The sequence below is a fragment of the Hippichthys cyanospilos genome, chromosome 1 (assembly GCF_059441005.1).
Source record: "Hippichthys cyanospilos isolate Australia breed blue-spotted pipefish chromosome 1, RoL_Hcya_1.0, whole genome shotgun sequence".
In the NCBI taxonomy this organism is placed as follows: Eukaryota; Metazoa; Chordata; class Actinopteri; order Syngnathiformes; family Syngnathidae; genus Hippichthys; species Hippichthys cyanospilos.
Window position 1 is genome coordinate 6,864,994 of NC_142369.1, and position 14,678 is coordinate 6,879,671.

General features: G+C 41.5%; 1 protein-coding gene across 4 annotated transcripts in view; it reads left to right on the top strand.

Moving 5' to 3' along the window:
* sorcs2 (sortilin-related VPS10 domain containing receptor 2) overlaps window positions 1–14,678 on the top strand; it is a 115,202-nt gene that overhangs the window by 52,947 nt on the left and 47,577 nt on the right. For all 4 annotated transcript variants that reach the window (XM_088415193.1, XM_088415167.1, XM_088415175.1 and 1 more), the window contains 2 exons: window positions 839–906; window positions 14,032–14,131. In XM_088415193.1, the coding sequence (XP_088271319.1) occupies window positions 839–906; window positions 14,032–14,131 (168 nt within the window). The remainder of the gene's footprint in view (window positions 1–838; window positions 907–14,031; window positions 14,132–14,678) is intronic.

Below are 14,678 nucleotides of genomic sequence, written 5' to 3' on the forward strand. Positions count from 1 at the left end.
GTATTTTGTTTACTCTGCCAAAGATCATGTTTCTGGTGGACTCACTAGAGTTTTTGTTTTTTAAAGCAACATAATCGATATTCTGTTAAAATACTCAACATGTTTGCTTCACTTACTTGTTATTTGAACTGCCAGCATGGCTTTTGATGAAAACTGAAAATGAGTCACGTAGACCCAAAGGCCATGGGTTAAATAACCACACTAAAAACAAAAACAAAAATTAGAGGGTTTTCCCCCTGTAATTTCTGCATTTTGCAAAAGATTCAAACCATTCCAACTTCCAACATGTTCAGCTCATTCCAGGTCATCGTGCACCATTTCACATCATCCAATATCATTCCAAATCATTCCATATTTTACAAGTGATTACAAGAGGAATTGCATTCTCTTTCTTGTTTTGCTTTTGCTCTTTTTTTGCTCTTGCTGGTGACACCACATTAGCAGCATGAAAACACAGAAAACCAAACATGCTGGTCCATGCACTGAAATTGTACGGATGTTACAAAACATCTGTAACATGCCCACTCTGTATTAAAACATTGAAAGTATACGACTGCGCTCTTTATGTGACACTATGACCCCTGAAATAATGGCCCGCAATAATAGGCATCCCCATGGCTCCCATTCCCATTATTACCAACCATTAGCCATGACAGCTCTGACCCATCCCCAATAATGTGAATTGCGCTTTTGACCTGATTCTTACCAAGGTTTCATATGTGAGGGGGGGGCAGCTTGTTAAACTGATGGCCCACACAGAAGAAGAAGAAGCTTTGGAGGGAGGTTTGAAATACAAATACCGGCTAACTAAAGTGCTGCGTTTCTTCTCCTCCTGCAGGTGATTCTCATTCTGACCAAGTACTACCACGCCGACTCCACCAAGGTCCTGGAGAGCTCTCTATGGAGGTAGGCCTCAACATTTAAGCGCCGTCCTATCCGTCATGAGATGACCTCATGTTAAGCGGATCTTGTAAATGGACGACAGGGCCCATATAACGCTGAAAAACGTCTCGTGCGCCTTGTACGGTGGCGAGACGGAGCGCCGGGAGGCCGGCGATGGCATCCGCTTGGGCAGATAACGTATCGGCGCGGAATGGGGGGCGAGTCAGGCTGCCAAAATCACTTTTCTTGCCTTTGAGTGGCTCGAGGGGGAAAAAAAAAGCATCCCGCCAGCACCACTTCACAGTGAGAATCTTGTACGTACTTCTCATCGAATATTAATTCTTCCTTCCATCTAATCCCTCGCAGATGCTCTGATGCTGAGCCTGACCTTGCAGGTACATTAGAGGAGACTTAATTCTCCTCCATTTCAGATGAGAAAACACACCAGATATGGCTCATGATTGACACTGGCTAAAACAAGACTTTTTTTTGTACTTTTCCAGAGAGCAAATGTGTCTGATGATGCTACTTAATTCATGCCATTCCCCCATTTGGAAAGCTTCAAAGCTGCAGACCCCCATTAGCTACAACCGCAAATCTCCCTGGAAGTCATGCATGAATTATGTGCATATTTTTGTCTTTCATGTGTTGACAATTTAATTGTTAGGATACTCCACAGATGTGATGTCTCAGACTCACTAATAGGCAAAAAAATGTACACACTTACATAAACTTATATATGTGTCTGTCTGTCTATCTATCTATCTATCTATCTATCTATCTATCTATCTATCTATCTATCTATCTATCTATCTATCTATCTATCTATCTATCTATCTATCTATCTATCTATCTATCTATCTATCTATCTATCTATCTATCTATATATGTGTGTATGTGTGTATGTATGTACATGAAATGTAAAAATTACAGGATGCTAGAATTTTTACTTTGATCTCTGTTAAACCAAAACAGGAGCAATGTGTAGTAAGCTCACAATTTTTTCCAGCAGTTACTCTGAAAACACTAGTGTGATATTTTTGCAAGTTGTATTGTGACACGGGCTCAAAATCCAGCTTTATGAAGTGAAAGCATATTGCTATTTTACTTAGTTGATTTGCATTTTTGCATATTTAGAGAACGTATGAAAGATATTAGTAGCAAATGTTATTTTTATGATATGCTGCGGGCCACTCAAAAATAGGCGGAGGGCCACACTTGGCCCCCAAGCCATAGTTTGGACACCCGACTCTGATAATTATATATATATAACAACATACAAAACCATATATATGTTTTATTCGTTTGTTTGTTGTGTCATTATGCATTGTGAAAAGATTTTTATCAGAGTAAAAAGAGGAGGAAGGATGGATGTGGCTCTAAATGATGTTAGAAAGCTCCAAATCCTCCGCTTGGCAGAAAGTGAGGGGAAAAAAATTGAGAAAAAGTGGCGCTCTTTTTCTGGCTGCTGACTCCCCCCCCCCGAGGCACGTATGTCTCTCTTTGGCTTACACACACACGCGCGCACACACACTGGCTACAGTAGTGCGATTTCAGTGTTGCCTGAGGCTGAAGGTTGAAAGCAACTCGGAGTAGGGTCTTCATAAAACATAAAGCACACGTCCTGTATGTAGCCGCTAATCAAAACGTCCTCCTGGACACACACGCTCAGAATCCATATGCCATAGAGCGCCCTGTTTTCCACGATAATTTTCTTTACGCTTCTGTAAGTAAACGCGTCACAGTTGATGTCACTGTGACGACCAGATGCTGCCCCCTCACACACACAAAAACATAAACAACATTATTGCCAAACGCCCAGGAGATCATTTGCATGAAAATGATGCCCACCCAAAATAATAAGAATAAAATGTCCTTCTTATGCTTTGACTTTAATTTGCAGGAATTATCCAGTTAAGCCAATTGAGAACAGATGAATGGGCTTCCGCCATACTATGTTATTGTAGGTTACCAGGATGCCCCGTTATGTATGACACACTGGAAGCACTTGTTACACACACTAAGCGCACTGATGCGTGTGTGCGAAGGAGGCAGAGGGGGTAGAGTGGGTTCAAGGCCGGGCCGAAGCTGAACGTGTCACTGCTTAATGTTCAAGAGCTGGTGTTTGGAAGGTGTAAAATTCACAACTTGTCTGTCAATGCACAAGAGTGTTTGTACAACACTCAGTCAGTGGGAAAAAAAGGTCAACCAGAAAAAAAACCCATATATATATATATATATATATATATATATATATATATATATATATATATATATATATATATATATATATATATATATATATATATATATATATATATATATATATTCTTTCATCTTTACTACACTAATTTTTTCTTTGATCAAGACTACCCAAATCTGACTCATTGTTACAGGCATTTTTCTTATAGACTTAATGACTTATCGTAGAAACAATTTCGATTTTTTTTTTTTTTTTAAACGATCATTGTAGAAACGATCCCTGCCTCCACATCGCCTCTTACCTGCCCCACAATTTGAGAAACACTGTAATGTTGGGCCTCTAAAATTGCTATATTCCAACGTCTGATCAGTGTGAAATTTACAAAAAGTGACTTGTATATACTGTATTTTCCGCACTGTAAGGCGCACCTAAAAGCCTTATTTTTTATTTTTTAAAAGCTGATGGTGCGCCTTATAATCAGGTGCGCCTTATATATGGATCAATATTGAGATTGGGATCCGTACGTGGAGAATGAAGTGATAAAGTAAGCTTTACCTGTTTAGGGTTAGACAAGGTTGCTCATATTGACATTGAGTTATTATGCTATTGAGCGTTTATTTGAGTTATTATTGTTATTACTTTGAGTATTACTATATTGTTATCAAAAAACTTTTAGAATATGTCATTAATTGAGGTTGCGCCTTATAATCCGGTGTGCCTTGTATATGTAAATGTTTTTTTAATTTGTCATTAATTGAGGGTGCGCCTTATAATTCGGTGCGCCTTATAGTGCGGAAAATACGGTACACTACACATGTGTGTCTCTTGTCATGGTTACTGCAGACAAAAGTGCGTCGTTGGCAGGATTATAAAGTGCAAAGTGATGTGCGACAGTCACCCGGCTTCAATGTTTCAGTCAATATAAAAGAATATCTTATGTTTTATACGGGCGATATTATCATAATTCATCCCGTTATTACGTCCCATAACAGCACTCAACCTTTTCCTGTTAACTCGGCACTTCATCTCCTTGTGGCTGCTGCATCACTCCTGTCTCATTTCCTGGCAACAGCTTGAAATAAAACACAGCCCCCCCCCATCTCCCCCCTTGACTAAACTGACATAAAAATGTCTCTTAATAAGTGACACATTGCAAGTGGTATAGCCTCTCTTTCAAATTGTTCCATCAGTGTTTGGTTTTCCACCGGTGGACCTTAATACAGAAGACATCAAGCTTAATGCAAGCCCCTAATCATCTCTCACCTCGGCAACAAGAAGCTTTTCACGAAAGAAGAAAAAAAAAAAATAAAGCAGACAATGAGGGTCTGGTTGCATTATACTACTTTGACCGTTTTGGGACACTTGGCTCCAATTTGCGTCCTCTTTAGGCTGCCGAAAAAGAAACATCAGCGAGGATTTGCGGTAATCCTCTTTGCCCGATGCTTTCAGATATAAGCTTCACGCCCCCTGACTGTGCAAAGCCACACTGGCTTTTAGCCGAGTTCCTCATCTAGAATTGTGTAAAATATCCTGAAAGATGTCAAATGAAGATTGCGGTGCAACCAGCTCAAACCCTTGATTCAATTAACATGGTGAATTTATTATATTCCATTCTCGGCTCACGGTAAAGAGATAACACACGTTATTAAAATACATTAAAAAATATATATATATTAGCACTTTTATTTTGCTTTTAGTTCAATAGACATTGAACTGCTCCTTCTGCTGCGTGTGACTTGGCCACTTGGGGGCATTATAGTACAGACAGAGATGCAAACCAACAACAGTTTCACAACGACTCAGTCAGATAATTCAATTTTCTCAGAGGATAAAGAATATATGCTAATACAAATACAAATCAAAATAAATGATCGCCAATCGGATTACAAGATGGGGATTTTTTTTAAATAATGTATTTAGTTCATTTATTTTATTAAATAAAAAGTTTACTCCATATACTTACATTCTGTTTATAGTGTATCAAGCAAAATATTTTTGAGATTGATCAATCAAAGCAATGTTGCAATAGTTTAACAAGTTTTGCCATGTCCAAAACTGACATAAATGCACGAGTAAAAACATCAGTGACCTCGAGAGGACATTCAAGAACTTGCAAGACATCGTGAAAGTTCACTCAACTTGAAACTTGAAAATGAAATCAAGGATACAAAATCTCACTGTAATTTAATTAATTAATTATAAATACAATACTGTAAATTAATGCATCAAGTAACGTCGTAGCAATCAGTAATCAGACGCTGGGTGAATGAAGAAGCCAAAAATAGGCGTCGTAGGGACATTAAAATGAACTGGATTTGCCAACAAATAAAAAAGTGGAAATCAGCACTCATACCAATAGTTCAGGGTGAATTATGTACAACCACATTCACTGTTTTCTACAGTTAAACTTTGTAACTACTGAATGAAACGTTGCTGTTCACTTGGTAGACCCGGTGCAAACTATGTCCCCACCAACAAAGTAAAAAATACATGGACGTCTCCTCTGATAAGGTTGGTATGTTTTTCCTCATGCACGGGCGGTAAATGGTTGGTGTAGAGGCTGTACGGGGGTCTGTAATCTTCATCATCCCTCTCGCAAGTCAACCCTTGCACAGGGTTCTACTGGGAACAAAGTTTCAGTCGCTAAATGGCTCATTGGAAAAATAAGAACCTCCACCTCTTCCTCGATTGGCTGCTTAGTTCGCTAAAGGTTTTTATTATAAATCGCCTCAATGATCACTCTAAGTTCTTTGAAAAATAGTTTAGGAAGATCTAAAAGATGTGCGTGAAAGTTTAGCTCGTGAAATTCTCCTACAGCAAAATTATCCGATAAGAAGAAAACTATCTTGGCAGACTGTCGTGCAGTTTTGTCATGTAGAAATGTTCATTATGTGTTTTTTACTCTTCCGAGTGCATCTGTTACCTCTCGTGGGAATCTTCAACGTCTTCCTCACACGGGTCAGACAATCGCAGGTGGCCGCCGCTGCGCGTTTCCGCGACGATGGCTGTTAATTGGCTCATTTGCATACACTCGGCAGGGCCAGTAGGCGGGTTAATGACGGCGCCAACATGTCGGCCACATGGCGAGACGGGAGGTGTTTCCGGGACCAGGTTGGCACGTCGGCTTCAACGGCGGACGTTGCGTTAATGTCGTAGTGTCATCGCTTCCATGTGGATTCGCTTGGAATCGTTTCACATTTCGGGTCACAAATGGAGGCGTCCAAATATTTGTCCAAATATGCAGAGCCTCATTTGTGTTAGTCCCCATTACAATGAGTAAATAGTCAGCACACAGATAGAATAAAAATGTGCTTGTCCCTGACAGAGGACACGCATAAACACGGCTCACTTAGGCTAAGTAAAGCTGCAAAGCTAATTAGTTTATGGGCTTATTGATGGCAATGGTTGAACTAGATCAGCTGCGATGGTGATTGCTAGTGATCCGGCTGAGCCTAAATTACATTTCCATTTGAACCAATGTTTTATGTAAACTTCACCTGGGAGGTGCACTACAGAACCTGTATCATGGTAGTTTAAACATTCCACAGTTCAATATGCTTATAAATGATTTCATTTCTTATGTAATATGTGGTATTTTGGTAGTGATTTTTAACCAGGAATTGAAAATGCCTGACTTAGCCACACCCCCTTCATGATGTCGTTGGAAAGCCGACGTCCATGAAACAATAACAAAGAAAAGAGCCAACGTAAACTTGGGGTATGTAAAGTTCTGTATGCGACTGTGATTTTACAACATCAAGAAACTCAAAACTCTATGAACACAGTGCTTCTCGTTGAGGAACGTAACAAGTTAGTTGCAGAAGAAAAATGACCTATCAAAGCAGTCTTTATACAGCATTAGTATGTTTTATAAATTCAACGTTCCTACCCTCACCTATGGTCACAATCTGTGGGTCGTGACCGAATGAATGAGATCCCAGATACAAGTGGCCGAAATGAGTTTCCTCCGCAGGGTGTCCGGGCTCTCCCTTAGAGATAGGGTGAGAAGCTCGGTAATCCCGGAGGGGCTCAGCATCAAACCTCTGCTCCTCCGCGTTGAAAGGAGCCAGCTTAGGTGGTTGGAGCATCTGGTTAGGATTCCTCCCAAACGCCTCCATGGTGAGGTGTTCCGGGCATGTTCCACAGGAAGGATGCCCCAGGGGTAAACCAGGACATTCTGGAGGGACTATGTCTCTCAGCTGTCCTGGGATTGCCTGGGGAACCTCCTAGAGAACCTGGACAAAGTGGCCAGGGAGAGGAAAGCCTGGGCTTCCCTGCTCAAGCTGCTGCCCCCGCGACCCAACCCCGGGAGACAGAAGAAGAAGATGGATAAATGAACGGATGTTTACTTGGCTGACCTGGTGCAAATTCTCTTCTCCTCAACTCTGAAAAGAAAATGAAAGTAAGGGCCTCCTTGGATAATGTATTTACTCTGCAAAGGTGGTACAGGGGCGTCGTATTGGCATTCGTGAGGGCATTCCTCCTCACTGTGACATCAGATTGGGAGACGGCAGAACGAAAGTCCCTTTTTATCTGCCCGGGCGGGGCTTGTGCTGAGAGCACATGCAACAAAGCAGTTCTTAGAAATGAATGAAAATAACACTTTGTGAGGTGTCTGGGGTGAGAAATGAACATTGTAACATGGTTAAAATCTCCAAAAAGTTGAATTTCCATGATAGTAGCCCCTTAAACAGCTTGAAGTCTCACTTTTGAGGAATTGCGCTGATAAACTGCTTTATTTTGCTCATGCCAATCCAAGAAATACACAGACCTAATAGGACATAAATGTAATGTTAGCCTAATAAATGAATGGCAAATTAAACCACACAGATTGAATTAAAATGGTCTGAAAAATAGGAATGAAACGATTACGCTCAAGCGTTGTATCAGACAAGCAGCAGTCCTTATTTCTTGATGAGTCTTCAGAATCCTTTGCAGTGCGGTAATCCCTGCGGCTGCGCTCCCGTGAGGGCTCACCTTCGACCCGCCGGCACGTGTGGGCGTAAGAGGTAGCTGACGGGCGCTTCTTTTTGCAGAGCACAGGTCAAATTGCTGTGATGGATTGGCACACGCATACAAGCATTCTGTAATTTGCTTGAGTTCAATTGTATATTCAGCAAAAACGGAAGGGGAAAAAAAACGGTTTAAACACACAATTGAGGTCGCATTTGGTCGTAAAAGCAAGTGTGTTGTAGCCAAGATGATTTAAATTAATGACTTTAAGGGTGCTTTAAGGTACAGCGTATGAATCGGCTACGTTTGCTGTTTATTGATCAGGCCATGTTGTTTTTGAAGACCGTTTGGCTTCTATTAGCCTTTAGCAGAGGTGGGAGGAAGTCAGATCATTAGCCTGATAGTAACATTGTCAATGTCATTTCTGAATGGAAAACAAACAAAAAAACAAGCTAGGCTAAAAAGGCTAGGCTAAAGTTAGGCTAAAAATTGCTAAGATTTGGAAGTTACTTCTCATGAAGTTTCAAGCTAGTGTCAAGTTACTGTGGCAAAAATCAAGACATGACTTAATTAAGTTAAAAGGCAAATCGTGCTGAACCAAAATACATATTTACACAATAGCCACTTTGCCCTTAGTATCCGCACTAGCCTTAGTTAATTATTAATTTGACAAAACTACTTGATTTACAAGCGAGCCACCTTAAAAGCCAACTTGTTAAGTTGTTGTTCAAGTCATGTTTTTTTTTTAAATTCAAAGTCATTTTGATTTTAGTATAAGTTTAAATCCTAAACTTTGCGAATTAACCCCTTGATGCAGATGGTCATGGATTTGCATCAAGCACATTCAACTCCAAATACAACCAAAATTAGCATCTGTATTTCTCCACTGCTTGTTGATACGTCACCAACACTTACCTAGGAACCTTTTTCAAGCGTTTCTTTGGTTTCTGGTCGAATGGAGCATTACATTCTTTTTGCAACTGCTAAGATTTACAACATATACTTACTTGTATGCTGTAAATGAGCAAATTCGTAAAATAGATATATTGTCTCAGCCTGTGATCATACCTGTTATTGTTTTTTTCCAACCCGCTAAATGGCGATTGTGATTGGTATGGCGTTATATTTGTGCCACAATTACGAGCGCGCGAAAAAAAAATTTGAGCGGAGAAAATCAAACTGAGCGAGCAAAAACAGATTTTGAACGCAAGAAAAAAACTCTTGAGCGCGTAGTTATAAGAGTTTGAGCGCGCGCCGATGGAGTTTGAACACAGAAAAAGAAATTGCTCGCTCGGGATAGCCCTCTCTCGCTCAACATCTCGCTCTCGCTCGCTTTTTTTTCTGTGCTCAAAATCTGTTTTCGCTCGCTCAGTTTTATTTTCAACGCTCAAATTTTTTTCCGCGCGCTCGTATTTGTGGCACAAATATAACACCATAGATTGGCTCCAAAAATCCAATGTCTAGTTATTTGTTTTTATAATGTGTGTTTTTATTGTTCATTTTAGTGTTTGATTATATTATATCAAATTTAAGAGCTGAAAAGAACTTAATTGCATCAATAAAAGAATCTTTGTACCCGAGGTGGGAATACGTACCATTGTTACCTGTTTTCGCTAATTTGCCTCATACTAAAAATGTACGCTTGTTCTATTTGCTATACTCAAACATTCTCAACTTAATTTAGCATCTTCTTAAGCCTGACTCCAGTCAGGTCATGTGACCCGCGTCCTGCTACCGATGCCATTTAGCAACTTGCCGAGCAGCTCTTTGCGCTTCCATGCTAACGGCGGCGTTCCTACGTCACCGATAAACAACAGCTTTTCCGAAAACCGACAATTGGACACGAGCGACTTCTTCTGCTCGCGGATTTGGCGGCCAAGTCGGGTTGCTCCTTTTTGTCTCTCAGCGGGCGGGCGACTTTATGCACACCGACGGCGTAATCCAAATTCACACGTTCAAAGCGTACACAAACACGCCAAATGTTTGGTGTGAAGTGAAAGATGAACGTGCTCCGTTCAGTCACTTGCTTCATTTATGTCTCTGGCGGGACGCGGCCAGGACAGATTGACTACCGCGCGGCGCCCGTGAGGGTATTTCTTCAAGTGCAAAGCGCTGTCGTGAGACCAATCCATCAAAGGAACGAGCGTAGAATGGCATCAACATTTTTCTTTTTTTTTTTGAGCCTGGGCAATTACCTTTGCTGCAGTGAGTCAAAAGCACTTGTCGGCTGCTAATTCGTCACATCCTCAATGAGAAATATGAAGAGCGTTATCGTGTAAGATGGACTAATGCTGCCACTAATGCTTGTGGAATTCCCGGGATTAATCTGAGTGAATAATAGCTCGGGAAGCAAAAGATTTGACTGTTGGATTAGGGTTGTCAGTGAGGTTGGATGCCCTCGCATGTGGGCAAGGAGCGCCCCACCACTTTTTAAAAGGCCTATATCATGGTATTTTCCACTTTCCTCAGTTAAATATGAGCATATAATTTACATTTGGCACATTGGCGATTTAATTTCTTCCGCGAAATTAGTTTTACCGATATTTCTTTCTAGAAGTGAAACGTCTCGTTTACTGAAGCCGTGCCTCTTACTGTGTGGCTGCCTTGCCCCCTTCATGATGTCGTTCAATGCCTGCCGGCCACGAAACATCCATGCATCCATCCTTACGAGGCTCGCACCTGATGCAGAGTATTCCAACTGCGTGATCACCAAGGGCCAAAAACAGATGTTTACTGCCATTAAAATGCAAAACAGCGTCAATACATCGCACTCACTAACACTTGTTCCTCTTATCGACTCAATGGCCGTGGAAACCCAGTATTCATAACAATAGTTCCGCCCGCAGGTGAATTATTTACTACTGACTCTGATTGGGGCGGCTCGGTGGCGCAGTGACTAGCACATCCGCCTCACAGTTCAAAGGGCCCGGTTCAAATCCACCTGGCTCTGGCCTTCCTGTGTGGAGTTTGCATGTTCTCCCCGAGCCTGCGTGGGTTATCTCCGGGCACTCGGGCTTCCTCCCACTCCCCAAAAACATGCATGCCAAGTGAATTTGACCTACTAAATTGTCCTTAGGTGTGATTGGGCGCGTGATTGGTCCTTTGTCTCTGTGTGCCCTGCGATTGGCTGGCAACCAGTTCAGGGTGTCCTCCGCCGACTGCGCGAAGCCAGCTGAGATAGGCTCCAGCAAGCCTGCGACCCCTGTGGGGATAACACACATTTTCGCCAGTTTGGAATTTTCTACTGTAAAACGTTTTAACTAAATAAATGAAACTCAGTGCGAAATCTCGCCTCCTCAACGATTTATCTGCTCGGGCGGGGCTAGTGTGAGGGCACAGAATAACCAATGAATGCTTAGAAATGAATCAATGAAGAAAATAACACTTTGGGGGTGCTTGAGAAATCAACATTGTAACATGGTTAAAAGCTCCAAAAAGTTGACTTTTCATTGATAGGGCCCCTTTAAGTCAAGGTCCCACCTTGCAACCTTATCAAACGTCAAGCCTGATTCCCACTGACAGGACCCGACTTGTCGTTTTTGGGCGTCGTCTGCTCCCTCTCGCATGAGCGACCTTGACGTTCTCTATGAGGACATTACACTCCGAATCAGCGCCTGTCGTCTCCCTAAAGTGCATCCGTATTTTCTCGCTCTTTCTCAAGTGAAAAAGAAGGAGAAAGAAAAAAAAAAACGGCGGTTTGGCCCTCGGCGTCTCACGCACTCGCGCAGACACAAGTGCGCGGCGACTTTTTTCTTTCCGTTTTTCATGCCGGTTTGATTTGAGCTGCTTGCTCTTTGTATCCTTAGGCTTGATTCTCATCATGTTAGCGCTCTTGAAGAGACATTCCCGAATGGAATAATGACACAAAAACGGAAGCCTAATGGCAATTGCTGCGGTGCGTTTGTACCCCACTAGCTCATATTATTTTTGCATTTCAAGCACTTTCAAAGCAACGCCCAACACTTGATTTTTTTAAAAGCCAGCTGAGAAACGGGGCCGCTTTCTTGGAAATCGTGCCATGTTGTTTGTGCTTCCTATAAAATGGAACGCTTGATGGGATTTTGTTTTCCTAAAAAGTTTTTTCTTGCCAGTACTTGATTAAACATAAGCAATTAGCATGTGCGCTTGTGAAAAAACTTATCACTGCCACACGAATCCGCATATTGCAGTTTCATGCATTTATAAGGCAATGGTGTCGCCAAATTCTGTCCAATCAGAAAGAACTTTACAGAGACTTTACAGAGCTTTACAATGCAAGTTTAGCACATCGCTTGGTGTTCAGTAGCATGCTCCAACTGCTGCAGTATTGTATTTTCTTGTGGTTCTCAAAAAGTAAAACAAATACAATATATTAGTTTAAAAAAACGATAGATACTCATTGAACTGTTCACAAACAGTAAAAAAAATTGTCATTTTTATTCACCATGCATTCATTCATCCAGAATTGAATCGAAGAATCAGAATGGGAACTGTAATTGCCAAAATTCAATCAACGCCCAACCAAAATAAGAGCCGGGGGAAGAAATTTGTCAAGACTACATGCGCACGCATGCCAGCAAGGGGGTGGCATCAGTCTCATGAGCCCACTGTCTCTCATTTAATTTTCTTGGTCAAAGGTTGATGAATGGGAGTCAGTCTTGCAATTTCCCAGACCCAATACTGACGGATTGAAGGATTTTTTTTTTTTTTTTGCCAATATTGACTCTGACGAAGGAAACGCCTCTGCTAGCAAGTATGGCTTTCCGCATATCGTCTAGCCAAACAGGTTTCTCGAGCTAATATAAACTTGCGTTGAAGCAACCAGCGAAAGCAAAAAAAATTTTTCTTGATAAGCCATCTATATTACTCCTTTTCAGAATTACATGTACGCCTTACTTTCAGATCCCAGATAAAGAGCCCGTGAATTAGAACAGATTTTGGAACACGTCATGTAAAACAGATAACTGGGATGACTTACTCACATTTGATTGTCGTTGTAGCTAAAAAAAACAAACAGCCAAGCCAGGCAAAAGGAATAAAGCGGAATTCATGGTCAGGGCTCAAGGCTGAGAGGTTTCCTGACACAACGACGAGACACAAAGGTCAGGGTTGGCAATGGGGGATTAATTCACTGCATAATGCTGGAGCGTACTGCATGGGCAGTTCAAACTGGCAACGACTGATTGTCTTAAATAGGTGGGCGGGACCGACTGGCTATTACAGTCAGTAAGTGCGCGAGGGTCAGTTGCCATCTGTAATTTGTCCACGATTGTCTCGCTCGTTCTAGTTGAGCCGAGTAGCTTGGAAAACAACCCAAGCGAGGTGCCGTCATGATCATTATCCTTACTTTTGTCATCGGATGTCTCTCAAACAATCTTATTACCCAAATGAATCCTTTGTGATGTTTTTCTCTTTTCCACAAATTTTACCTGATTATTATATATTATAGCGCGAAATGACCGTTGAGTCATCCTAATAGCTAAAATTGCCTGACGCTAGGTGACTAAAAGCCATTATTTTGCTGAGAGGTGACCTAGCGCTCTTCTTTTAAGCATATAATGCCTTGACGCAGATCCGGCGTGACGTACGCGTCCACGCGCGCATTTAGTTGTCGTTGACGTCTTGTCTTCCAAAGGAGTAAAACCATCTCCTCCTTGCCTTAATGCGCTAGCTCTTCATTTTCTTTCATCAAGGCCTCTCCTTCCGGGCACGGCTCTATTCAGCTCCGCCACATCTCCCCGCCTGCGGGCTTTGGATGGCTGCGCAAAATAGAAATACACTCACATTCTCCTATTGATACCTCAGTTTAAAGTAATCCATGGTAATCCTCGTTTGTTGGCGGCAGACTGGGGCGTTCGCCAGCGTTCGGCTGCCAGCGCGATTGTATCTGCCGCTGAGAGTAGCGCGATGAACAAAGGGCTTGTCGGCCTTTTGACGATGCTTTAGAACAACGGGATTCCTTTTATGTTTGAATTTGTAACTTTTTAAAACCGTTGTTTTTGGTTACGTTGCAGGTCCACAGACTATGGCACCACCTACGCCAAACTCAACCTGATGCCGGGGACCACCGTGGTGGTTGGCAGTTTCTACATCTGCCCAACCAACAAGAAGAAGGTAGGAGATGTGACGGACCCAAAATGGTCGACAAGCCCTGAGGGAGCGGATATAATACAGTGTTCCCTCGCTATAGCGTGGTTCACCTTTCCGTTTTATTTATTTATTTATTTATTTTGGTTGTTGCTGTTACAAGCATTGCACATTGTTTCTCGTCCTGATTGGATAAGGGACCGTGGGCCATTTTCAATCACTCTCCACTCCATGACAATTTTCCTGCGCACCAGGACCAAGAAGCACGGTTAGAGGAACGGTGAAATACCCGGTGTGAGTCATAATTAATAATTTATTAAGTGTTCAACTTCATAGAGTGATCATTCAAATTATTATTTTTTATTTGTAAAAAATATAGGGTATTTTTCACTAAGATATTAATATGGGACATGAAAAAGCAAATTAAGAAAAAACATTTATCGGCCATTTATTTTTATTTATCAAAAAATATATATATTATGGCCTTTGGTTTAATTTTATAAAAATGCACTTTTTTAAAAGCATTAACGATAATGAAAAATACCAGAAATTACAAAAATACAATAAATGCGAA